Below are 27399 nucleotides of genomic sequence, written 5' to 3'. Positions count from 1 at the left end.
ATGCTGCGAAATTGAAACATGTTGTCATTCCTTTGTCATTACTGGGAGTAAGTATTAAATCCTGGGACTACCTCTTCAACAGCATTGAGCGAGTCTGTTCACCAGAAGGACTGCAACAATTCAAGAAGGGGCATACTACCACATTCTTAAGGGCAATTGGGATGAGCAATACATTCAAAAAATGAATAAATATAAGAAAAATCTTCTGATGAAAAATCAACCTGAAATGTTAAATATGTTTTTCTCTCTACAAATTGTTGAATATTTTCAGCATTTTCTGTTTTTTTTTATTTCCCATTTATAGTAGTATTTGGCTTCTGGTTAAAGCTACTTAAGTCGGATTGCATTATCAAATAATGATACATGGATATGGAAGTTATTCATTGTGCAAACTGCTTTGCAATTTTTAGTGATGAAATTATGCAGACTCCATAATATTGAATGCATTATAAGCAGAGAATGGAGCGTATACCCACTTTTAATACTGTTCATCAATCACTTCAGCAAATCACAACAACATTATGTTTAACAGAAACACAAGAGATGTAACTTATCATTTTAGTTTCTGTGTGATCTGAAGGTAAACTAGTGAGGTTGCTGAGGTAAAGAAATAAGCCAACTCAGAGTAACTTCTGAGAATAAAAAGTCAGCTTGTAACCAGATTCACAAACTGTTTGCATCACTACTGTGCAGGAATGCCTGAACAAAGTCATGTTAGATGTAGGTTAGCTTAGAACAATTACAAATTTCCTAAAGCAAAACCACCAAAGATAAGACAGGAGTAACAAGAGGGTGAGATCCAATATTTATTTCCTTGAATTCTTTTTTATGGAGCATATACACAGTGGTTTAAGTTGATTCATCTGCTTTCCTTATGAAAAATGTTTTTCCATATAATTATGAAATGAAGAATACCTTCAATCCATCATCTAACAGAAGACTTTAATCCTTTACAAGCCTTTATATACAAGTCCCAGTATTACTCTCTCTTAACCTAGGGTGAACCTGATTTATGAATTCAAGTACACAACCTCATTTGCCAGAATCACAGCATGCCATATTTTGAGCCTTTTTTTAAAACATGTTAGACTTAATTTCAATGACTAGTACAAATTTCATAACTTGTCCCCATGCACATTCTTTTGAACCAAAATGATGCTGTTTGTTAGCACTGTCAATGACACTTTTCATCACTGCTGATGACAGAGTAATATCAATAGAATATTCATACATATTGTCTTGTCCCCACACAGAAACAATTGTTTTATACCACTGATGCTTTTCCTCCAAAGGTTCTGTAAATATCTCACTGGGAGAGCCTTCGTAGAAATTGAGGATCTGATTCTTTTTGCTGGGGAGTTCAAGGTAGAAGGGGTGTGGGGGGGTCACATTTTATTAAAATAATTTTTTTCTGCCAGTACCATTCTTCTTCATTCTTGATTGTTGCTCCCACTTAAATTACATTTTATAAAATGGAGAAGACAAGTATTCCTTTAGGGTCTAATCACATTGTGTGATTTAGATGAGAAAGAACACTTCATGAATGACCAACAAACAGAGACAGAAGAATGCTTGGGACACGTCTGCATCTATCACTGATGCAGGAGCCAATGGAATGGAAATCTTGCAGGTTCCATAAAGGACATGTGATTAACTCAGTCAGTGAGAAGAAAAATCTGCAGCAGCACAAGAGGTAGAGTTTAATTTTTTCCTTTGTTATTTATACAAATGCCTTGGTGATAAAATCATCAGACCCATCAGTGCTCATTCAGTCCTTTAGGTGGTGGAATCTGTGTACTGTCTTCCTCAATTACTAGTAAAGCTAGAAACTTCAGCAGAATGCAAGAAAACTTTTCAGTGAAAACATTGGAAAATTCCTTCCCAATTGCCTTGCCAACAATCTCCGGAAATCCCCATAATGAATCATATACTTAAATATTTAATTCCCTCAAATATGTCCCAATGGCCTTGGGAATGGAATTCAAAAATACATTGGACCAGTCCCAAAAATGAACTGTTGTATTTCTCACATTTTCAATAGCCAGGAAAAAATCCTGTTGTAACCAGAATTTCAATTACACCATTTTATTAAAAGTAATACAATAAATACATCAACAAATCAATCCTAAGCAATAAGAAGATGTTTATATGTTGTGATTTATCTGTACTTATCCAAAACAGCACATAAAAGATTCACCCTATTTGCACAAGATGCACATGACTTTGTGTGACCGCCACAGATTCGGGTTCGTTACAAACTTTTCTTTTTCCCCTATTACTTTTACTATCCAATCAATATTAGCATTAAGGTGTTACATCATCCAAATTGAAACAATCGTGACCAAACTGGTGAAAAGCTGCCCTCTACTGTAAGTTTACATGTGATACATGAATTTTGTGCACCATGACTCATCAGACCTCATGAAATGGAACCATAAAAATTTTTAAAGCAAAAAGGGATGTGAAGGCCCAAAGACAATACAAATGAACAAAAATAAACACTTATGTTTCACTTTGTGCCATCAGCACTGCAGTCTATTATTTTTTTCCCCCAATCAGTGCTCTATACATGTCTTTTTCCACAGTTAACTTACAAGATTTATACTTCCCTCAGCAACTTGGAAAATTGTGACCAAGGAAATGTTTCAAAATTATTTGTATGCATTAATAAATTGAATTTTTCCTTGAAAAGCCTGTGGAATTTGCTCCCTCAGAGGGCTGTAAAGATGTTGAATATATTTAAAGAGATAGATAAACTTCTGGACACAAAAAGGCATCAAGAGGCACAGGGAAAGCAGGAATACAATATTTAGATAGCCAGCTATCATCGTGTTAAATGCTTGAGCAGGCTCAAAGGAACAAATGACCTAGTCCTGCTCCTATTTTCTACATTTAAAAGGATTAAAAGAGCTAAACATTTTCACAGTTTACAGAACAGAGACAACTTTCAATTACATATTACAATGCTTTTAGAGTTGTATGTGCTGGACACACGTGAAATGAAACCAAACCAAGTTTCAACACAGTCTGCCACCTGATGACAATCAACCCAATCTCAAAGATATCTTACCATTTCTTACAATAATATCCACCTTGTACAAAATTGTTCCAAATAAACATTCATTAGCATGGTTTTTGCAAATCCAGGAACTGGCTCCAACTCCACCTCTTTTGTGAATTTGTCCTTTCTGACAGCTACCTACATATGAGATAAGCAGAATCCAAATAATTTGGGTGCTGGCGTGACTCCATAGGGACTTAAAGTTGAAAAATATTGTTAACCCTTTAAGAGATAGCCAAAGTCTAGTCCTTTTTGTTGTAGCCCACTGATCAGACATCTTAAACATAACACTTTCTTTTAATACAAATGGTTGAAAAATGTGATCTACATTCACAAGCACTATTTATCCTATTGATAGTCCATAAAAAATGATATTGCATTCCAAGCTTTTGCTCATTTTTTCATTCAAGCTTACTGCATGAATAATTTCATTTCCTTTGTGTGCAACGATTTGAATATAGGCACAATAGCTCTCAGAATAACATAGTCATAGAACACTACAGCACAATACAGGCCCTTCAGCCCACTATGTTGTGCTGACATTTTATCCTCCTCTAAGATCTATCTAATACACTTCCGGAGATCAAATTTGAAGGCAGAATACAAGGTTGATGGCAGGACTCTTAGCAGTGTGGAGGAACAGAGGGATCTTGGGGTCCACGTCCATAGATCCCTCAAGGTTGCCACACAGGTCAATAGGGTTGTTAAGAAGGTGTATGGAGTTTTGGCCTTCATTAGTCGGGGGTATTGAGTTCAAGAGCCGAGTGGTAATGTTGCAGTTCTGTTGAACTTTGGTTAGACCACACTTAGAATATTGTGTTCAGTTCTGTTTGCCTCAGTATGGAAAGGATGTGGAACCTTTAGAGTTGGCGCAGAGGAGATTTGCCAGTATGCTGTCTGTATTGGAGAGCATGTATTATGAGGATAGGTTGAGTGAGCTATGGCTTTTTTTCTTTGGAGCAAAGGAGGATGAGAGGTGACTTGATAGAGGAGTACAAGATGATAAGAGGCGTAGATCGAGTGGACAGTCAGAGACTTTTTCCCTGTCAAAGTTGCTTCTTTACTAAATATGTTCTACAGAAGATGTAGCAATAAAAAATATTTTCTGACTGCATGGAGGTATTTATGTATTTGTCAGTTTGAAAGGATTTTTATTACCACAGGCTGGTTTAAATCTGCAAACATGGAAGCAAGAGCTTCTTTATATTCCAAGAAATCATTTAACTGTGTCACTGGGAAGAAACTATTTGTTTTAATTCAGGGCTTCATTACATCTTCAGGACTTGGAAACGTATTTAACAACCAAAAAAATGCTATTATGCATGAAAACACAGGCCATTGTGTACAGCTTAAAGAGACCACTATGTTTTGGGCAGAGTTTCATTTCCCTGCATCAATTCAACAAAACCCCTTTGTTTGAGCAATTTAGATTTATGCCTTCCAGTAAATGACTCAACCAGTAGCAATACTGTTCCACGATTCATCTCATCAAAATCCACCATATAGTATCATTAAAGTAGCTAACTTAACATAGCAAAACACTCCTAGGTGTTTGAGCACTCCCAGGTGTTCTAGCATTTAGTGACAGCAAACAAAAGTTAACACCAAGACATATTAGGACAGATGACCAAGAGATTAGTCAAAGATAAGGTTTTTAATAGTGGCCAAAGGAGAAGTGGAGAGGTTTGCTGAGGAGTGTGTGTCTTAGCAACTGGCCACCAGTAATGGAGAAATTACGAGATTGTTAAGAGGCCAGAACTGGAGTTTAGAACCAAAGAGGATTATAGATAAAGAAGAGGAAGGTCATTTGAAAACAAGGATGAATATCTTAAAATTGAGGCACCATTTAATTGAGAGGCAACATTGGTCAGCAAACACCTGATAAGCTAATTAGGACGGTGCGAGTTAGGACAAGAGTAGTAGTCTTGGATGACAAGGTTACAGAGTACAATGATCAAGGTCTGCCAGAAATGTGCTGGAATAATCAAGTCTTGGATAACAAACTCATAGATAAACCTTTCAGCTGCAGGCAGTCAGCCATTGTTCTTTAGGTGCAAATAACAGTGATGTAAATGTCATCAACAGCTCCCTTTGGGTCAAACATCACCAAGGTCGTGAAGAATTTGATTCAGTTTTAGGCTGGTACCAGCGAGAGTTGTGGAACTTGGATATAGAATATGACTTCAATCTTCCCAATATTTTGCTCATTCAGTGCTAGAATTGGACAGTCTGACCATTCAGAATGTGGAGAGGTGAAGACGGTGGTGGTGAGGTAGACCCATGTTTATAGGTAAAAAATGCCACTGATTTCAGACCATGTTGCATAAGGACAACAAGCAAAAAACAGTAGACACAAGAGATTGCAGTTGCTGGAATCTGGAGCAACAGACAAGATGCTAGAGGAACTTAGTGGGTCAGGCAGCATCTATGGAGGGAAATGGACAGTCAATGTTTTGGGTCGAGACTCTGCATCTGCATCTAGCCAGCGTAAAAAGGTGAAGGGAAGGGGCAGCACAAGAGCTGGCGGGTGATAGGTGGATCTAGCTGAGGAGGGATGATAGGCAGATGGAGGAGGGGAGTGAGGAAATAGTGACAGAAGCTGAGAGGTGATTTGTCACCTCCACTTTTCACCTGGCAGCTTCTGACTTGAAGAAACTGGGGATAATAAGGTAGATTTTGAGAGTAGATTGGTCAAGGGCTGTTTCTTCTTATGAGGCAATGTCAGCAGTAACCAATAACCATTTCAGCAAACAAGGGTGGTCACAGTCACCTCGCCTGTTTAAGTTGGTCAATTAAGGCATGTTGAGAATAGTGTTCTATGAATGTCATGTCTTTAATGTTTCTATTAAATAGATAGAACCTCTGCACCTCTGAAAGGAAGATCAAGGATAGGCTATTGGTCAATTGAGCTTCCAGCAGCGTTTAGAAAAGATGACAGAATTCCACTGTCCTATCCCCATGTCCCACAGCATTTGGACAGCAGAATCGTGGAATGACAGAAATAACCCCTTCACCCAGCAAGTCCACGGTGACCATCAAATATCTATGCTAATTCCATTTATCATGAATACTCTGAATTAACCATTTTTGGTGTAAAGACTTCCAAAGATTCTCAAGCCTCTGCAAGAAATTGCGTGTTAAATAATCAATCCTTTAAGATGTCCTTCATTTCTAGATTCGCCAGAATAGTTTCTCTTCATCTATCCAGCTAAGCCCCCAACATTTGTCAATGTTTAAGTGAGATCACTTCATTCTTTTGAACTGAAAATACAGACCTATTCTATCAAACTCGGATAAACAAGACTTTCCTACTGCCTCCCCACCCCAAGCATTCCAATTTAAGCGATTATGCTTAAAGTATAAAACAAACCTACAGTTGATGGAAATCTGAGACAAAACCAGAAAATGCTGGACACACTTTCCATAGATGCTGCCTGACCTGGTGAGAAAGAGTTAATATTTCAGGTTGAAGCTTTACATTTTTTCTTGGGTAAGGAAAGCAAAACTGTACACAATATGTTTAGATTACGTGCTAAAGTCTTAGGGAAGTGTCTCAAAACTAAAACTTTTGTTTCAAGAGGCGAGAGGTCAACAACTAAACCAAACTAACACTATTTAATTATGCCCAGTCTTTTAAGTTTAAATTAATCTTGTTCAATAATCAGTGTTACCTGGAATTCAATCAATCAGAAACATCAAACATTGTTGAAAAGTTTTTAAAAAGCTGCAGATGCTGGAAATGTGAAATGAAAATACCAGAGAAATACTTAGCAGTCAGGCTGCATCTTAAGAAATAAACAGTTAATGTTTCAAGTCGATGTTTTCTCAGCTGAACTGGGAAAACATGAGACAAGCATGTTTTAAAGTTGCAGAGGGGGGAGGAGTGGGAGGACAACCAAGACGTCTACAATAGGGTGGAGACCAAGACTGTTCAGGTGAGAGGATTGAAGGGAGTGGGACAAATGCTTGTTAATCATTGCTATCTGCAGCATGCAAATAGAGGGAAATAGAGGGCAGCATAGAAAAATATAAATCAATGCTGGGACTTCCAGATGCAGAAAATGAAAGTTGCTGGATTTCTCAGTTCCTGCATTATTTTTTCACCTCGTGTCTACTTTATTTACAATTCACACCTCATCATCTTGCAACAGCACTGGGATGGAACACAAGATGGAGATGCTTTATGGTGTGCCTTCAAGCAAGTCACTATTTAAGATTACGTACTTCCCCAAAATGAATAGTAGGAATCTTGCATTTGGAACATAAAATTGGTATAACTTTCAAATGTTACCCAGCCTAATGGCCTGTACTTTCCTAAGAATTGCTGGTTATTCCTCACCCATCTTTCAGGAAAATTAGGACCCTTGCTGTTTTACTCATTTGTTCATGACTCCCAAACCTCCTGAGATGACCTCACTGCTCTCATTCCAATGCTTTCTAACACTGAACTTCTTGGAGGGGGTAATGATTGGTTCCCCACCATGCTTTAGTTTCCCAGTAGTTACACTACGTCTCGTGTCATTTTTTTTGAGACCCAGCATCCAGCCTCTGTATTTGGATACTTAAGTGAAGGCAGTATTATATTATAGCACCCTTGAAATGGGTTTAGGAGGTTATATGGTTTAATTGCTTGGTTCTAAAGGAGACTGACGTTTACCAGCTAAGTATGTGGGCCTGCTACATCTGGGATATGCTGAATGACAGATTCCCCAGCATTATACTGGAGAGTCTACCTTACCAATCCTATACAAGTCAAATCTGGTGTAGGATCAGATTCCCACTCGTTTGAACAGGAATTCCCAGCCTGAAAATTAGCAAGCTAAAAGATATTACTTAAATTAATACTTTAGTTGCAACTTGGATTAAAGGTAGTTAAAGATGGGATGGTTTTTTTGGTTTATAAAGACATTCAAAAACTATATTTTTAAAAAAACTTTTAGGCGACCAGAGTTCTGTCAACGGCTGTCTGGGACACAGCTTCAACATAACACCACCACAGGTCTTCTTACTGCTGAAGAGGGTGAACTCAATTAGCCCTCCATAATTGGTCCACATAATTGCAAATGGATGGGGACTACAGGACACAAGCCAGATCGAGCTTGACTTGATCAACGTAGGAAATGCCACTGCTAACTTGTGCACACAGCAAGCTCCCACAAAATCCAAAACCAAATTGAAAGGCCAATATGGTTCAGATTAAAGAGTGTCACATAATTGTTTTTTTTCAATAAAATTCTAAAACACACTAAACTGGAAGGGGTGACATGACCAAAAGCTATATTATTGTTTCAGAAGCAGATGAAGATAATATCTCACTTTCAAGTCATTTATTAAAACAGTTATAGTACATTTTTTTATTCTGACATCAATACAGTTGAAAAATGCACTTCATAGTAAACAATAGTTTCAATTGTAGTGTATAGTAATGCACTGTTTGCACACAAACTTCTAAACACCAAGAACAATGTTACAACGGGGTTGGTTTGGGGTGAGGTGTGGAAAGAGGTAGGGAGGAAAGAGAAGACTTGCATTTATACAATGCCTTTCAAAATCTCAGGACATGCCAAAGTTCTTTACAGTCATTGAAGCACTTTTTGAAAGATGCCCACTATTGTAATAAAGGAAGCAAAACACTCAATGTGTTACGTAGAGCTCCCACAAACAGCAATGTGATAATGTCTAGGGTCATTTTTTGGTTTATTGAGACCTTGGTTTATTCAAAAGGTGGCATCTCTAAGTACCATACTTGATTTTCAGCCTAGATTTTTGAGCTTCTATCTCTGGAACAGATCTTAAATCCACTGAGCACAAAGGATAAGTCATAACAGTAAGGGGAGTATTTAAACACAGTCATTTGAGAGATGTTATAGAATTAGAACCACTATTTAGAATATATAATGCAGCTTAAATTTCTATAGGCTTTTTTTTCTAGAGTTTCCATTTTGGCATGAGTATCAGAATCTTGATGCAAGTTATTCACACAAAACAACTACGATGACACTTCTGCAAATTTATCAAGCAATTGTCTGCAGTTGATTACTAGAAAACTCAATATACTGCATACATTACATGTCACTGATTATACTTTATTGCCTTGTGCCATTATATGAAGGCATTAACAAGCAGAATTCTAATTTTAAAGCCTTAATACTTTTTCAACAAATATAAATGGTGATTCAATTTACCTACATCAATCAAATTGTCCATCAGTGAGTTTGCCACTCAAAAGTAAGTTACATAACTTTTTGCATCAGTTCAACTTTTGTTTATTGAGAGAAGTCACAGCTATAATTTACTTTTATTTACAATAAAAAAATATCAAGTAATCAAAGTTTCACGTTCTAAGTTCTATTGGATCCATACCCGTTTCACTGATAGAGGCAAGCAGGAAACAAGGTAAAAATATATTTCTTTATAGTGTGCTTTTCTCAAATTTAATAAAACTAAACACTCTTTAGAGAGGGGATATATTTCATTGATTAGCTTGGTGGTGACCTGGTTCAGATGCAAAGTATAATAGGATTTTAAACAGCATTTTGGAAAAGCACACACATGATACATGGTTTTCAAATTTATATAACTGGTTTTCATCTACTTCCCCAATTTACAAAGCATAAACAGATATGCTTTACTCCCTTCTATCCTCAACAGCTCAGATCAGAATTACATCAACCCAGCATGTCCATTCTAACAGGATTCAAACTATTTCTAAAATATATTTTCACGACTACACCATTACTTCAAGCATTCACTACCGCTGTTCAATTTTGCTCCACGATCCTGAGAAATTTTGGAAAAAATATGAATAGCTCAATAGCCATACAATTCAAAGCATAATGTGCAGTATATGTCAAATGAAAAGCAATTCATATGCACTTGATATGAGCCAGAATTGCATGCATATTAATTCCAGTATCTATTATGCATCCAAGTTATAAAAACAAGAGTACAAATGGCAGTTGTAACTTGCAATTATGCTTCAACATATAAAAATTATTATGAACTGTAAATAAAGTGTTTATCAGATTACCACCAAGGAAAAACAACAGCCTGGCACAGAGCAACAAGCAAAAAAATTCAAAGTATTTGTTCAGAAAATTTGTAGCATCTCTGCTATTTATTATGGCATTAATAAACATACTTGGTATTAAATTTGCTGTATAAAGTAATAGTGTAATAAATGATGCTGAAAATAAAATGAACCAAAGTATTTTATCTCACATGGGACATTAAAATAACATGAAATATTTCTGATCTCGTCAATTTAAACAAAACTTCATATCTGTCACACGATATTTAAAAATCCCATTGAGCAAAATAATTGGCCAGTCAAATAACTAGCTCCTTATGGAACAGCAAAGTGTTTTTGTTTCATTGCATTTGTCTACCTGTGTGAAGATTTTATTTAAAGAATCTAGTTTTAATATATCATTATTCAAACAACAAATTTCAAATGCAGGCAAAATTACCCAAGCACCCTTGCAGAAGTGGACATACCATTGAGATTGTGGCAGACCTCTTCCATAAGAAGGGGGATTATAGTTTGCAAGATATAGAGATTAATACATCAAAATTTTGATAAACTGAGCACCCCTCACTACCAAAATGTTCACATAGTACAGTAACAAAAAGCTTTAGGAAGTCAACATATGCAATTCATTAGTTTCAGGTAAGCTTCAAGAGCATGCGCCTGCTCACTCACACATACACACACACACATACTTTTGTAAATGCAATGTACACCTTGAACCCGTGCAAATTGGAAAAAGTAGAGAAAAATATACATCACTTTGTGATTGCATTTTTATTTTCATGCTCTATTGAACAGGAGCATGTTCATGTGCATTATGTTCCCACTCCTATCTGGTTCAAATGGATAACTATTAACAGATAAATGTCTCTACATTATTATGTTAACTCTACTGTGCAGAATAATTTATTTAGAAAATAGTATATTAACCTAATTCAATAATAACTGCTTCAACAGTTGAATAACAATGTGAACTTATATTTGGAGATCCTCTCTGCTGCCACTTTTTACAAATAGTATCAGATTAAAATATATATAACTAAAGTGCATGTTGCAAGTACCATGGGTCATCTGGGCTACTCCTTAATTAGAAAACTGCAATACAATATAGAAATATATTTAAAGATGGGCAAAACAATGCAGGATGCTTCAGACTTAAGATGTTTTGATTATTTCATAGGGCTGAAGTGATAGAGGACTATTGGACATGCGGCGGGAGAAGATACACGGGAAGCAGCTAGAGTGGTGGGCTACAGGAAAGAAATAGAGGGCTACCAAATTTAAAGAAAGGAGGGAGCTAAGTGGCTTGGTGGAAGGGTTGCAAGGGAGGAGGCTGGAGGATTGGGGACACAGAATGGAAGGAGATTCAGAGACTGGCAGGGACTGAGGATAAAAAGGCTCAAGGGACAGGTGGAGGAGGAAGTGAAGAGCTGGTAATGGACAAGGCCATCTTTGCCTGAGCCTGCCCAACCCTGGAAGCAACAGATGAGGGAAAGGACAACCCTGAAAGAAACCCAGGGCCAGCAACTGCAAGCTGATCCTCCTAGGCGACTTCATAGCTGGGGTCAGAAAATATGTAATCCTCTGGCAAGGTGCGAAAAAATAGCAGAGAAAACTAATTCCAGCAGAGTCCTCATCCTGAGGAAATTCTTGGAGCACTGTCTTATGATCAACAGAGTTTCCCCAAGAGAAACAAGCACAAGACCTTACAGCAATACCCCTGATCCAGAAATTGGTACTTAATAAATTATTTCACAGTCTGATTGAGAAACCATAGAGATAAATACGTATGTAATGTAAATGATGAATTAGCAACAGGAGTCAGCTGCTGACCTCATTAAATGTGCTGCACAATTTATAAAGATCATGGCTAATCCGATTGTAGTCTCAACTCTGCATTCCTTTCAACTCACAGTAACCTTTCAGTTTGTTGCTTATTAAATCTACTTCTGCCTTAAAAATATTTAAAGGCACAGCTTGCACCATCCTTTGAGGATGAGTTCTAAACACGCATGATCCTCAGAAAATATTTCACCTACCAATCTTAAATGGGCAACTCATTATTCTTCAACAGATCTATATTAGCCCACTAGACCAAACAACCTCACCATATCTATCTTATCAAGATTCCTCTCACTCTTCTAAATTCCAGCAAATACATGCCTGCTCTGTCCAACTATTCCTCACAAGGCAACCCATTCATTCCAGGTACTAGTCCAGAAAAACCTTCTCCAAACTCCTGGCACATTAACCATCCTTCCTCAAATGAGAACTTTTTAAAAAAAATACTCTAGTTGTGATCTCACCAAACTCTATATAACTGAACCATACTTTTGTGTTCAATTCTCCCAGCTATAGATGATAACATCGTTAGCTTTCCCAATTACTTGGAGTTTCTGCTTGGCAGGGGGATAGGAACCTCAAAGGAAATTCAGACAGGACAGAAGCAAAGCTAGAAGGAGATGTTAGAAAAGTAGTAAGCAAAATAAGTAGGCAGCAAAAACAAATTCAAGCAGCAGAGGGCCGAAGCAGAGAAAGCCTTTAAAATAACAAAATTAAAGATATGATATCTGAGTGCTAGAAGCAGCTGCAACTATATAAATGAGTTAATGGCACAAATAGAAGTAAACAGAGTATATGATTTCTTTGTCATTATGGAAACTTGGCTGCAGAGTGACCAAAGTTAGGAATTAAATATTCCATGGTACCTGACATATAGAAATGACAGACAAAAAGATAACCTTAATAAGGGACTATTAAGTACAATTAATAAAGGAGAAGATTGGCACAATGGTGAGAAATGATCTTGGCTTGACAGACCAAGATGTAAACTAGAACCAATTTCGGTCAAGCTAAGAAATAGCAAAAGGCAGAAAACATTGGTAGGAGTTACCAAATAGTAGTTGTAATATTGGGCATGTCGTAAATCAGGAAATTAGAGGTGCATGTGACAGAAGTAATGCAGTAATTAGGGGAGACTTTATATGCAAACATACCAAATCAGATTTGTTGCAATAACGTGGAAGACATATTCATGGAATGTATATGAAATGCTTTTCTAGATCAGCACATTGAGAAAATGACCAGGGAAAAAGTTACTTTATATCTTGTCTTGCGGAGTGAAAAAGTATTAATTGATAATTTTGTTGTAAAAGGGGGTCTTGGGAAAGAGTGACCAGAATACGACAGATGTTGTCAGTGACTTTGAAAATAATGTAGTTCAATGTAAAGCTGAGGCTTAAATCTAAGCAAAGGCACCAGTCAAGGCATGAGGAGAGTTGGCTGCAATTGAGAGAATACATTGAAATACATGATGCTGGACAGGCAATGGTTAGTATTTAAAGAAATAATGTTCAAGTTACATAAAAAGCTAAACAAAACACAATAGATAACTTAATTCATCCATCTATAAAGCAAAAGTCCTCTATTCCATCTATAAAGCAAAGGTCCTCTATCAACCTGCCCCTCCTGTACTATTCTGTCCTCTGACAATAAAGATTCGCCACCCTGGAAAATATGGACCATTTCCCGTACATCGCAGAGTCACCTCTCAGTAAAGGCAGACATCAATGATGAAATACACCTTGGCCTTTAGTGCACCAGCATAGCTTTCAGCCATGAGGAAGATCAAGACCTCAAATATGGCATTAGAGTTAGTGTACTGGGCAGCAGTGATCCCTGCCCTCCTAAATCTTTCTGAGCCATGAACTACCTACAGAGCTCTGAAGAGATATCACCAATATTGCCTTCATGAAATCCTCCAAATCTATTGGCAGGGTAAGCAAGTCAGTATCACAGTCCTCTCCCAGGTCAACATCCCCAGCATTACACTTGTTTTGCTTTAATGAGCAGGCCATATTATTCACATGATCGACACCAGACTCCCAAAAAGTATTCTGAGCCCTGTCATGGCAAGAGAAAACCAGACAGAGGAAGAGTTTTATGTAACATCCTCACCAACTCTTGGAATCCCTGGCCATGATCACTCAAAATGGAGGAGCAGCATTCAGAATGGCATCAAGAGCACACAGATGCCCAAGGAAAATTGCAGGAGTGTTTCACCTTCCAAACTGTCCACACATAGTACTTTTTACCTCACCTCTGGCAGAATCTGCAGGTAGCACATTAGCCTCAGAACCCACTAAAGTGAAGTCAGTCATACTTGATCCCAAAGGACAGTCTAAGATGATTGTGTGGCAAGGTTAAATTCTATTGTTCAATGAGAGACCATCTTACTTGATACACTGTACTAGATTGCAAAATATTGCACTTCCAAATATACACCACTTTGGACAATTTTGGTTTGGAAATGGGTTTCCAAGATCAACAGTCCAGGAGACCAGAGGCAAATTTCCTCACCCTTCTGGTGCAAAAGCTGGTTGTTAAATGCTGCATTCTTGTGCAGCACATAAACAAAAATGATTCAGTTGAACAGAATATGGGGCTCAGTCATCAAGATATTAATAATATTAATTGTTTATTAAGTTGATCTCTCACCTTGCTTTTTCCACCAACAACCATACTCCATCATGGTATGGCTTTAATTTGTATCTTTCTATTTTAGGTGTCAATACCATTCTTTTACCTTCTTCACTATTAAAGCAGTTGTGTGAAGCCATACCTACTAATGTATAACAATTAGGCATTAGCCTCTAACAACCTAAATTAGTACTGGCAGGTTTACAGTTCCATGGATGTGTACAATTTTCATTCATACAATATTAATCCCGCCACTTGTCAGTGCTGAAGTCCTCTTATTACAGAATGTCAAGCTGGCTCCATTTGGGTGACCACCTTTGATCAGTGAAGTCTTCAGTTCCATTTGGCAAGCAAGAATGGCTGCATCCAATTCAGTATGTGCTCTGTGCACAACATAAAACATCAATCCAACGCTGATGCATATCTGTAGCCAGAACAAAGCAAAAATAACCATTTGGATAATGTATAATTTACTCAATTGTTTGACCTTCTATAAAAGTGAGATTTTTTAAAATTTGCTATGCAATCAATTCACCATCAAAATAGTTGGAAAATTTTACATTTTGCAGTATTAACTGTAATAGCCAACAACTTGCATTTAGGGCCTTGCACAGGGAAAAAGCTTCAGAAACAAGGAGTGATCATCTACTGTGATCAAAAAGTTGATTTTATGGGGTAAAGTTTAAAGCAGAAGAAGAAAATAACTAGGAAGGGTTTGAAGCACAGAAACAGGCCCCTAGGCTCAACTCATCTATGCTGACCAAATTGTCTACCAGAATTAGCCCCATTTGCCTCTATTTGGCCTATATCCTGCTAAACCTTTCCTATCCACGTACCTGTCTAAACACCTTCTAAACATCATAATTGTAACTGTTTCTACCACCTCCTCTGGCAGCTCTGTGTGGAAAAACTTGCTTCTCAGGTCCCCTTTAAATCTTTCCACTCTCACCTTGAACCCAAGACATCTAGTTTTAGACTCCCCTACCCTGAGAAAAAGATTATAACCATCCAATTTACCCATGCCCCGCATGATTTTATAAATCTCTACAAGGTCACCCCTCAGTCTTCACTCCAGGGAAAACAATGCCAGCCTAACCAGTCTCTTATATCTCAAGCTCTCCTGTCCCGGTAACATCCTTGTGAATCTTTTCTGCACCATTTCCAGTTTAATAACATTCTTCTGTGCAGGTTTACTTGTCAGAGTTAAATTCCATCTGCCATTCTTTAGTCTACTTTCCCAGTTAACCTAGATCCCATTGTAATCCCAGATAACCTAGATCCCATTGTAATCCCAGATAACCTTCTTCATTGTTCACTATAAACCCAATTTTGGCATCATCCACAAACTTACTAACCATGCCATGGTTAAAAGAGTTTCACCTTACAGGAGTCGAGATTTTGGAGCGAGAGCAGGAGAGTTTAAAAGAGGTTAGTCTCAGGGTTTGCTTGTGAGTTTCACTTTATAGGAATTTAAAAGATGCAAGTTTGCTAATTGTTAGTTAATAGTTGATTGGCTAATTAGCTAATTCACAGCAGTCAGTAAAAAGAAGGTAGGGTCAAGTAGAGTAGCTTTTGGGAGAGTGGCCAGTGCAGGAGCAAGGAGCTGAGACTTTGGTGTGAAGAGGCTGAGTAAGATGTTAGGAGCAAGAGTACATCTTTAAATAGGCTTAGGTAAGGTTTGACATTGTTGTTGCTCCTTAGTACTTGATTCAGTGAGAGCAGGATGGCAGTGGAATGCTCTGCCTACAAGATGTGGGAAGTGCACCCAGCTACAGCTCCCAACAGATTGGGTCAAGGAACTGGAAGTGCAGATGAATGTACTCAGGATCGTCCTGCAAGCTGAGGGCTTCATAGAGAGACCTTTACTGAGGTGGTCACACCCAAGGTACAGGTTTCAGATGCATAGGTGACCACCAGGAAAAGCAAGGGGAGTAGGCAGACAGTGCAGGGTTCCCCTATGGCCATTCCCCTCACTAACAGGTATTATCTCTTTGGATATGGCTGAGGAGGATGTTCTTTCAGGGGCTAGCAGAAGTAATCAGGTCTCTGGCACTGTGACTGGCTCAGAGGAAAAGTATGCAGTCAGAGGCAGGGGATAGTGAGAGGAGACTTGATAATGAGGGGGACAGACAGGAGATCCTGTGGCTGTAGAAGATGCCAGGATGGTGTGTTGCCTCCACGTGCCAGGGTCAAGGATGTCTCTGAGCAGGTGCAGAAAATTCTTGAGGGGAAACAGCCAGAATTTGTTGTACATGTTGGTACAAATGCCACAGATGAAACAAGGGTTGAGGTTCTGCAGAATGAGTATAGTGAGTTGGGTAAGAAGTTAAAAAGAACCTTGAGGATAGTGACCTCTGGATGGCACTCAGTGCCATGTGCTAGCAAGGTCAGAAACAAAGATAGGCTAGATGTAATCGTGGCTGAGGAGCTAGGGCAGGGATTCAGGTTCTTGGACCATTGGTATCTCTTCTGGGGTACAGGTGACCTGTACAAGAGGGACAGGTTGAACTTGAACCAGAGAGGGACCAATATCTTTGCAGGAAAATTTGCTAATGCTACATGGGAGGGTTTAAACTAGATTGGCAGGGGGGTGGGACTCAAGCAGGAGCAAGTCAAGGGATAAAGCAGTAGCCAGTGAGAGCAAGTTTAGTAATCAGGATAGCCAGGGGCACAGTAAAGGCAGGGAAAGGAATACCCAGCTAAACTGTGTTTATTTCAATGCACAAAACTTAACAAGGTGGACAAACTCAGAGCATAGATTGGCTCTGAGGACTGTGATGTCAAAGCCATAAGAGAGAAGGGTAGGACTGGAATCTCTGTATTCCAAGACGCAGACACTACAGGTGCGACAGAAGTACAGGTAAGTGGGGGGGGGGGGGGTGTTGCCTTTTTGATAAGGGAGGGCAAAACAGCAGTATGTAGAGATGATATTCTTGGGGGAAATTGGCCAGTGAGGCCTTGTGGGTAGAACTTATAAACAAAGGGAGGGTCACTCTAGTAGGGCTGTATTATAGACCGCCCCCCCCCCCCCCCCCAATAGTCAGTGGGAACTTGGAGCAGGTATGTAGAAAAATTAATCATTGTTGCAAGAATAATAGTTGTATTAGTGAGAGATTTTAATTTCCCTAGTATTGACTGGACCACCCAGAGTGTTAAGGGCCTGGATGGAGTGGAATTTGTGAAATGTGTCCAAGAAAGTTTCCTGTGTCAATATATAGAGGGCCGTACTCAGGAGGGTGCAGTACTGGACCTTCTCTTAATGAATGAGGTGGGGCAGGTAACTGAAGTGGCAGTTAGGGAGCACTTTTGGCTCTAGTGACCATAATTCTATTAGTTTTAAGATAGTAATGGGACAGGATCACCGGTTAGGGTCCTAAACTGGAGCAGAGCTAATTTTGGGGGAATTCAGCAGGATAAGAGGTCTATTGGGTGTCTGTTTGAAGGGAAAGGAATGAATGGCAACTGGGAGGCTTTAAAGAGTGTGATATCAAGAGTCTAGGAGCTCTTCACCTGATAGGGTGGAGGGTAAACCTGGCACGTTTAGGAACCTTGGCTGATCAGAGATATTGAGGCTCTGGTCAAGAAAAAAGGAGGAAGTGTACACTGTGTTTAGGAGGTTGGAGGTCAAGTGAATCCCTTGATGACTATAAAAAGATTAAGAATACATATGAGGGAAATCAGGAGGGCGAAGAGAGGGTATGAGATGGATCTGGCAGGTAAGGTTAAGAAACCTCCTAAGAGGTTCTATTGCTAGTAGCCAGTGAGCGGGTAGGTCCCCTTGGAGATCAGGTGGGACGCCTATATCTTGAAGCACAGGAGATGTGTGGGATTTTAAATGAATATTTCTCCTCAGTATTTAGAGGAGAAAATCATGGTTGTTCAAGAGATGGGGAAACTAGTAGAGACATTTTAGAGAACATTCATATTACCAGGGAGGAGGGACTTGCTGCCTTCCAGTGCATTAAGGTGGATAAATCTTGAGAGCATCCTCTGATTTTGTGAGAGGCTGGAGAAGAAATTGCGGAGGCCCTTGCAGAGATTTTTGCTTCATCGTTAGTCACTGGTGAAGTTCCTGAAGAATGGAAGGTGGCTAATGTTGTTCCATTGTTTAAGAAGGGTAGCAAGGACAAGTTAGGGAAGTATAGGCTGGTCAGCCTGACATCAGTAGTGGGGAAGTTACTGGAGGGAATTCTGAGGGACAGGATCTATCAACATTCGGATAGAAAGAGTCTGATTAGGAGGCTTTGTGTGTGAAAAGATGAGGATACGGCAGTGGATATTGTTTATTTGGAATTTAGCAAGGCCTTTGACAATGTCCCACATAGTACAGGCCCTTCAGCCCACGATGTTGTGCTGACCTATATAAACACCTGCTCTGATCAATCTAACTCTTCCAACCTACACAGCCCATAACCCTCCATTTTACTTTCTTCCATGTGCCTATCTAGGAGTCTTAAGTGTCCCTATTGTATCAGCCTCTACCACCACCCCGGCAGTGCATTCCAGGCACCCACCACTGTATTTTTAAAAAACACTTAACCTCTGATATTCCCCTAAACTTCCCTCCTCTGACCTTGACCTTGAACTGATGTCCTCTAGTATTGGCCATTGCTACCCTGGGGAAAAGGTGCTGGCTGTCCACAATCTTATACACCTATCAAGTCACCTCTCATCCTGCATTGCTGCAAAGAGAGAAGCCCTAGCTCGCTCAACCTTTCCTCATAAGACATGTTCTCTAATCCAGGCAGCATCCTGGTAAATCTCCTCTGCACCCTCTCTAAAGCTTCCACATCCTTCCTATAATGAGGCGACCAGAACTGAACACAATACTCCAGGTGTGGTCTGACCAGAGTTCCATAGAGAGGCAACATTACCTCGCAGCTCTTGAACTCAATCCCCCAACTAATGAAGGCCAGCACACCTTGCATCTTCTTAACCACCCTATCAACTTGCGTGACAACTTTGAGGGATCTATGGACTTAGACGCCAAGATCCCCCTGTTCCTCCACACTGCTCAGGATCCTGCCATTAGCCTTGTACTCCACCTTCAAGTTCATTCTTCCACAGTATGTCACTTCACACTTTTCCAGACTGAACTCCATCTGCCACTTCTTCACCCAAACCCTGTCTATATCCTGTTGTAACCTATGACAACCTTCTACATCATCCATAACACCTCCAACCTTTGTCATTTGCAAACTTACTAACCCATTCTTTCCCACCCACTCTTCCTCATCCAAGTCATTTATAACATAGTCACAAAGAGCAGGGGTCGCAGTACAGATCCCTACAGAACATCACTAGTTACTGACCTCCAGGCAGAAAAGGCTCCATCTACTGCCACCATTGCCTTCTGTGGGCAAGCCAATTCTGAATCCGTGCAGTTAAGTTTCCATGGATCCCATGCCTCATGACTTTCTGGTTGAGCCTACCACGGGGAACCTTGTCAAATGCTTTACTAAAGTCTATGTACACCATGTCCACTGCTCTACCTTCAATTTTTGTCACCTCCTCAAAACTCCATTAGGCTTGTGAAGCACAATCTGCCCCTCACAAAGACGTGCTGACTATCCCTAATAAGACCATGCTTCTCCAAATGCTTGTAAATACTGTCCTTTAGAATAGTCTCCAATAGCTTTCCCACCACTGACATAAGACTCGCTGGTCTATAATTCCCAGGATTATCCCTATTACCTTTCTTGAACAAAGAAACAATATTTGCCATCCTCCAATCTTCTGGTACCACTCCTGTGGCCAGGTAAGATGCAAAGATAATCACCAATGCCCCAGCAATCTCTTCCCTCACCTCCCATTGTAACCTGGCGTATATCCTGTCTGGCTCTGGGTACTTTTCTATCCTACTGTTTCTCAGAAGCTCCAACACTACCTTTCTTAACCTCAACATGCTCTAGCACATTAGCCTGATCTACACTGACCTCACATTTGTCGAAGTCCCTCTACCCAGTGAACATTGAAACAAAGTATTCATTAAGGACCTCCCCTACCTCCAGGTACATTTCCCCCTTTATCTCTGAGCGGTCCTACCTTCACTCTAATCATCCTCCTGTTCTTTACGTACATTGAGACCTCCTGGGGTTTTCCTTAATGTTACTCACCAAGGCCTTTTCATGTCCCCTTCTAGCTCTCCTAAGTCCCTTCTTCTGCTCCTTTCTGGCTACCTTATAATTCTCAAGAGCCCTGCCTTATTTTTGCTTCCTAAACCTAAACTATTCTTCCTCCTTCCTCTTGACTAAACACTTCACCTCTCTCGTCAACCATGGTTCCTTTACCCTACCATCCTTTCCCTGTCTGTGGGGGGCAGAAAAACCTATCCAGAACCCCATGCAAGTGTTCCCTAAATGGCCTCCACATTTCTTCTGTGCATTTCCGAGAACATCCGTTCCCAATTTACACTCCCAAGTTCCTGCCTAATACTGTCGTAATTAGCCTTCCCTAAATTAAAAGCTTTCCCATATCGTCTGCCCCTATCCTTGTCCATGGCTATGCTAAAGGTCGGAGTTGTGGTCACTATCTCTGATACGCTTGCCCACTGAAAGGTTTGTCACCTGACCAGGTTCATTGCCTAGTACTAGATTCAGTATGGCCTCTCCTCTCGTTGGCCTGCCCACATACTGTGTCAGGAATCCTTCCTGGGCACGCCTAACAAATTCTGCCCCATCTAAACCTTTTGTACTAATGAGGTGCCCATCAATATTAGGGAAGTTGAAGTCTCCCATGATAACAACCCTGTTATTTTTGCACCTTCCAAAAGCTGCCTACTTATCTACTCCTCAGAGTCCCAGTGGCTATTGGGTGGCCTATAGAATACTCCCAATAGAGTGATTACTCCCTTCCTGTTTTTGACTTCCACTCACACTGAGTAGATGATCCCTCCACGACATCCTCCCTTCCTGCAGCTGTGATATTATCCCTAATTAGCAATGCCATTCTTCTTTCCCCCCCCCCCCAACCCCTTTTGAAACATCTGAACCCCAGAACATCAAGCAGTCAATCCTGCCCTTGTGACAGCCAAGTCTCTGTAATGGCCCCAACATCATAATTCCACGTACTGACCCTTGCTCTAAGTTCATCACCCTTATTCTTATTACTTCACATTAAAGTAAACACATTTCAACCCATCCAACTGACTGTGTTTATACCCTATCCATTGCCTCTCCTTCTTCAGTCTCTCTGCACAATGCACCTGCCTATCCACCAACTGCTCCATCATCTGACCCAACACTCTGGTTCCCATCCCCCTGCCAACCTAGTTTAAAGCCTCCCCAACAGCTCTAGCAAACCTGCCTGCAGTTCAGGTGTAACCCATCCCTTTTGTCAGGTCATACCTTCCCCAGAGGAAGATTCCAGTGATCCACAAATCTGAAACCTTGCTCCCTGCACCAACTCTTCAGCCACACTTGTCTGCCATATCTTCCTATTGTAGCCTTACTGGTGCGTGGCACAGGCAGCAAGCCAGATATTACCACCCTTGAAGTCCTGCTTTTTAGCTTCATGCCTTTTAGCATCAGGACCTCATGCCTCTTCCTATCTATGAATTTCGTACCAATGTGTACCACAACTTCTGGCTGCTTACCCTCCTTAAGAATCCTGTGGACTCTATAAGAGACATCTCTGACCCTGGCACCTGGGAGGCAACATCCCATCTGGGAGTCTTGTTCTCTTCCACAGTATCTCCTATCTGTTCTCCTAACTAGTGAATCCCCTATCACTACTGCACTCTCCTCCTCTATTCCCCTCTGAGCCACAGAGTCAGGCTCAGTGCTAGATTCCTGGCCACTGTAGCTTTCCCCTGGTAGGTCATTTCTCTCTCTTGCCCTCTCCTCCCCCGGTATCCAAAACAATATACTTGTTACTGAGGGAGTGACCAAAGGGATACCCTGCAATGACTGCCTATTCCCTTTCCCCCTCCTGACAGACACCCAACTACCTGCATCCTGCAACCTTGGTGTTACTACCTCATGGTAACTCCTGTCTATCATCTCCTCAGTTTCCTGAATGATCTGGAGTTCATCCAGCTCCACGTTAGGCTGATCTGGAAGGTTAGGTCCCACGGAATCCAGGGAGAGCTAATTAAGTGAATTCAAAATTGGCTTGGAGGTAGGAAGCAGAAGGTGGTGGTTGAAGGTTGTTTTCCAGAATGAAGGCTGGTGACTAGTGGTGTACCGCAAGGGTTGGCGTTGCAACACTTGTTATTTGTTATTTATATGAATGACTTGCATGTGAATGCACAAGGCTTGATCAGTAAGTTTATGGATGACACAAAATTAGGTGTTGTTGATAGTGAAGAATGTTATCATAGATCACAGGGGGATCTTGATCAGTTAGGGAAGTCGGCTGAAGAGTGGCAAATGGATTTCTAGTCAGATAAGTGTGAGATGATGCATTTTGGAAAATCAAACCAGCATAGGACTTGTACTATGAATGGTAGGGCACTAGGGAGTGTAATAGAACAGAGGAACCTAGGAGTACATAGTTCATTGAAAGCAGTGTCACAGGTAGACAGGGTGGTGAAAAAGGCATTTAGCATTCTGGCCTTTATCAGTCAGGACATTGAGTATAGAAGTTGGGCAATTATGTTGCAGTTGTAGAAGTTGTTGGTGAGGCCACACTTGGGAGTACTGTGCACAGTTTTGGTCACCCTGTTATAGGAAAGATGTGGTTAAACTGGAAAGAGTGCAGAAAAAATTTGATGTTGCTAGGACTAGAGGGCCTGAGTTATAGGGAGACATTGGCCAGGCTCGGTCTTTATTCCTTGGAGCATAGGAGAATGGGGGGTGATCTTATGGAGGTTTATAAAATCATGAGGGGCATAGATAAGGTGGATGGTAGCAGTCTTTTCCCCAGGGTAGGGGAGTCCAAAATCAGGGTGCATAGATTTAGGCCGAGAAGGGAAAGATTTAGAAGGGACTTGAGGGGCAGCTGCTTCATGCAGAGGGTGGTGAATATATGGAACGAGCTGCCAGAGGATGTGGTTGAGGCAGGTACAATAGTATCATTTAAGAAGCACTTGGATAAATTCATGCAGGAGCAGGGCTTAGAGGGATATGGGCTGAATGCAAGAAATTGGGATTAGATGGGTAGACTGAAGGGCCTGTATCTGTACTGTATTGCTCTATGACTCTATACCAACTACATTGTCATCCAAATCATTAATACAGATGACAGAGGGTTGTCAGGGTTGTAACGTGGGGTTTATGATTAGTCATCAGTTTCATTGTTCAAGTCTCCTGTCAAGGTCTTGGCCTTCAATCTTGCCAGGTTAATCACAGATGGAGTGCAAATAGGAAACACAGAAGTATCTGAATTGTTTACAACAGGCATCATTCAGAATACATCAACTGCAGGATCAGTGTGACCAAACACTAATAGGAACACAAATGAGATAGATTGAGAATCTAGTCACTGATGCTCTCCAATAGGTACAATACACTCACTGTATTCCTCGCTGGGAAGATGTGGATAAAATTCATTGGCAAGATAGCCAGACTGTTGACTAAAACACCACAGAGGTGGCTGTTCAAAAAATGGTGAAGGGAAGCATAAAGTTAAAACTCAAGGGTTTCAATAACTATAGGAGGGTCCCAAAAAACATTACCTCCTTTATGCCAAAATAAGATATCCTGAGGAGCAGGTAGGATCCAGTCATGGTTAATGATGGAGCAAGTAAAAGTAGGCAAGAGGCCCAGCTTAGAAAGTACCAGAAGCTAACAACTGTGTTATAGTCTCCAGATTATTACCTGCTTCACATGTAAATCATCATAGGAATATACAGATAAGTGAGATAAATGCATAGCTAAAAGGGCAATGTGGGAAAGAGTGATTTCAATTTGTGGAATACTGAAATTAAATTGTATCTTTGGAACCAATTCCCATTTTAGAAGAGACCAGGGTATTGGCATAAAGAATGTTGACTGAATTATAAAAACTTCAAATTAGTGTACATGGGAGGAAGGGATATGCCCAGGTAGGAAGGATAACTGCCCCAATAAAAAGGAAAAAGTCTAGCAACAGAAATTGGGCTAGGAACATTAAAAGTCAAGGGAAAACTAGGAGACTGCAATTGGGAAAATAAATTAAGAAACATTAGGGCAGAAGGGCAGGTTGGCGCACATGGTGCAAAAGACCAGTCTTTACACAGACATGGAGTTCAAAGAACGAAATGAATGAACTGTAGATGCAAATTCAACTTGGGATATAATGTATTAGCCATTAATATTTTTGCAAGACTGTCAGGATTGGGAGCAAAATATCTTTATAATAGAATTTACAACAGGTTATAAATGGCAAAAATTATCCTGTGTGGACAAGATCAGGGGTTGTAGGAAGGAAGAGCAACCTACCCATAGCACTGTGGCTCAGGGCTCCCTTAAAGAAGGGGGAGAGAAGAGAAATGTAGTTGTAATTGGAGATAGTATAGTCAGGGGAATAGACACTTGCCAGGATTGAGAGTCCCGATGGCTGTGTTACCTGCCTGGTGCCAGAGTTCAGGGCCTGCAGAGGAATTGAGTGGGAGGAGAAAGATCCAGTTGCTGTGGTCCATGTAGGTACTAATGAAATAGGTAGAACAAGGAAGGGGTTTCTGCTGAAGGAATACAAGCAACTAGGGACTAAATTAAAAAGCAGAAGCAAAAAAAGGTAATAATCTCTGGATTACTACCTGAGCCACATGCAAGTTGACAGTCAACAAGGTTAAAGAGCTCAAAGACTGGTGTGAGAGAAGTGGGTTTGAATTTGTTGGACATTGACACCAGTACTGGAGGAGGGAGCTATTCCAATGGGATGGGCTCCAGCTTAATTACACTGGGACTAGAGTTGCATAATTAGGGGTATAGATAAGGCTTTAAACTAAACAGTGCGGGAGTGGATTCAATGGCATGGAAAATTGAGGAAAAGGTTAAAAGGGAAGGAGAGCACAGGAGAGGTTATTAAAATATCTACATTTTTTTAAAAAAAGGACTGTTTAGAAAGGGTTAGGAATCTAACTTCAGGCAACAAGGGGGTAACTTTGAGAGGGAGGCAGTGAATACAGGACTGAGGGTGTCGTATTTAAATACACATGGTATACATAAGGTAAATGAGTTTACAGCAGATCAAAATTGGCAGGTGCAATGTCACGGGCATCACTGAGACATGGCTGAAAGAGGATCAAAGCTGGGTGCTAAACATCCTATCGAAAAATATGCATGCTATCGAAAGCCAGGCAGGTGGGCAGAGGGGGAGAGGTGGCCTTGATGGTAAAAAAATGAAATTAAATCGATAGCAAGGAGTGATATAGGATCAGAAGATTTAAGTAGAATTGAGGAACTGCAAAGTTAAAAAGACCCTGATGGCCTCCGAATAGTAGCCAAGATGTGGGGTGCAAAATACACCAAGAGATAGAAAAGGCAATGTTACAGTGATCATGGGGGCTTCAATACGCAGGGAGACTGGGGGAAAAAAAATCAGGTTGGTACTGGACTGCAAGAAAAGGAATTTGTGGAATGTCTATGAGATGGCATTTTAGAGCAGCTTGTGGTAAAGTCCACTAGAGAACAGGCAGTTCTGGATTTGATGTTGTGTAATGAGGCAGACTTGATCAGGGAGCTTAAAGTGGAGGAGCCTTGAGAAGGCAGTGACCATAGTATGATAGAATTCACTCTGCAGTTTGAGAGAGGGAAGATGAAATCTGATGTAACAGTATTACAGTTGAGTAAAGGTAGCTACAGAGGCATGAGGGAGAAGCTGGCCACAGCCGATTGGAAGGGTGCCCTAGCAGGGAAGACAGTGAGCAGCAGTGGCAAGAGTTTCTGGGAGTAATTCAGGAAACACAGCAGCATTTTATCCCAAGGAAGAAGCAGCACACTAAGGGGAGGATGAGGCAACCACAGCTGACAAAGGAAGTCAGGGACAGCATAAAAGCAAAAGAGAAGGCATATAATGTGGGAAAGATTGGTGGGAAGCCAAAGGGTTGGGAAGCCTTTAAAAGTCAACAGAGGATGTTCAAAAAGCTATAAGGGAGGAGAAAATGAAAGAGGGAAACTAGCCAATGATTCCAGGTTTGTTTTTTTTTAGATAAAGTGTAAGAGGGAGTAAAGAGTACACATTAGACTGCTTGAAAATTATACTGAAGTAGTAATGGGGAACAGGAAGATAGTGGAGGAGATCAATACAAGTACTTTGCGTCAGTCTTTACAGTGGAAGATACCAGTAACATGCCAGAAATTTAAGAGAGTCAGGGGGCAGAGGTGAGTGCAGTGGCCATCACTAAGGAGAAGTGCTGGGCAAGTTGAAAGGCCTGAAGGTGGATAAATTACCTGGACCAGATAAACTACACTGCAGAGTTCTGAAAGAGGTAGCTGAAGAGGTCATGGAGGCATTATGATTTTTCAAGAATCACAAGTCAGGGAGGGTCCTAGAGGACTGGAAAATTCCAAATGTGACATCACTTTTTAAGGGAGGGAGGCAAAGCACAGGAAATTATAGGCCAGTTAGTCTGACCTTGGTGGTTGGTAAGATAAGTCCATTATTAAGGATGAAATTTCAGAGTACTTGGAAGTACATGATAAAATGGGATGAAGAACGGTTTCATCAATGGGAGATCTTGTCTGACAAATCTGTTAGAATTCTTTGAGGAGATAACAAGCAGGTTAGACAAAGGAGAGTCAGTAGATGTTATTTACTTGGATTTTTAGAAGGCCTTTGACAAGGTGCTGAACATAAGACTGCTAAACAAGAGTCCATGAAGTTAGAGGCAATATACTAGAATGGATAGAAGACTGGCTGACTGCCAGAAGTCAGAGTGGGGATAAAAGGGTCCTTTTCAGGATGG

At 40.4% G+C, this 27399-nt stretch overlaps 1 protein-coding gene across 1 annotated transcript in view; it reads right to left on the bottom strand.

Annotated features, from left to right (window-relative positions):
- Nucleotides 1-8373: 8373 nt before the first annotated feature.
- Nucleotides 8374-27399, bottom strand: part of tmem64 (transmembrane protein 64) — a 62290-nt gene continuing 43264 nt past the window's right edge. Inside the window, 1 exon segment of the mRNA XM_052023810.1 lies at nt 8374-14994. Coding sequence (XP_051879770.1) covers nt 14803-14994 — 192 coding nt within the window. The 3' untranslated portion in view covers nt 8374-14802.

Source organism: Pristis pectinata, chromosome 9 (assembly GCF_009764475.1).
Source record: "Pristis pectinata isolate sPriPec2 chromosome 9, sPriPec2.1.pri, whole genome shotgun sequence".
NCBI lineage: Eukaryota > Metazoa > Chordata > Chondrichthyes > Rhinopristiformes > Pristidae > Pristis > Pristis pectinata.
The sequence above is the reverse complement of the archived record's forward strand: the minus strand, read 5'-3'. Positions and strand labels throughout refer to the sequence as shown.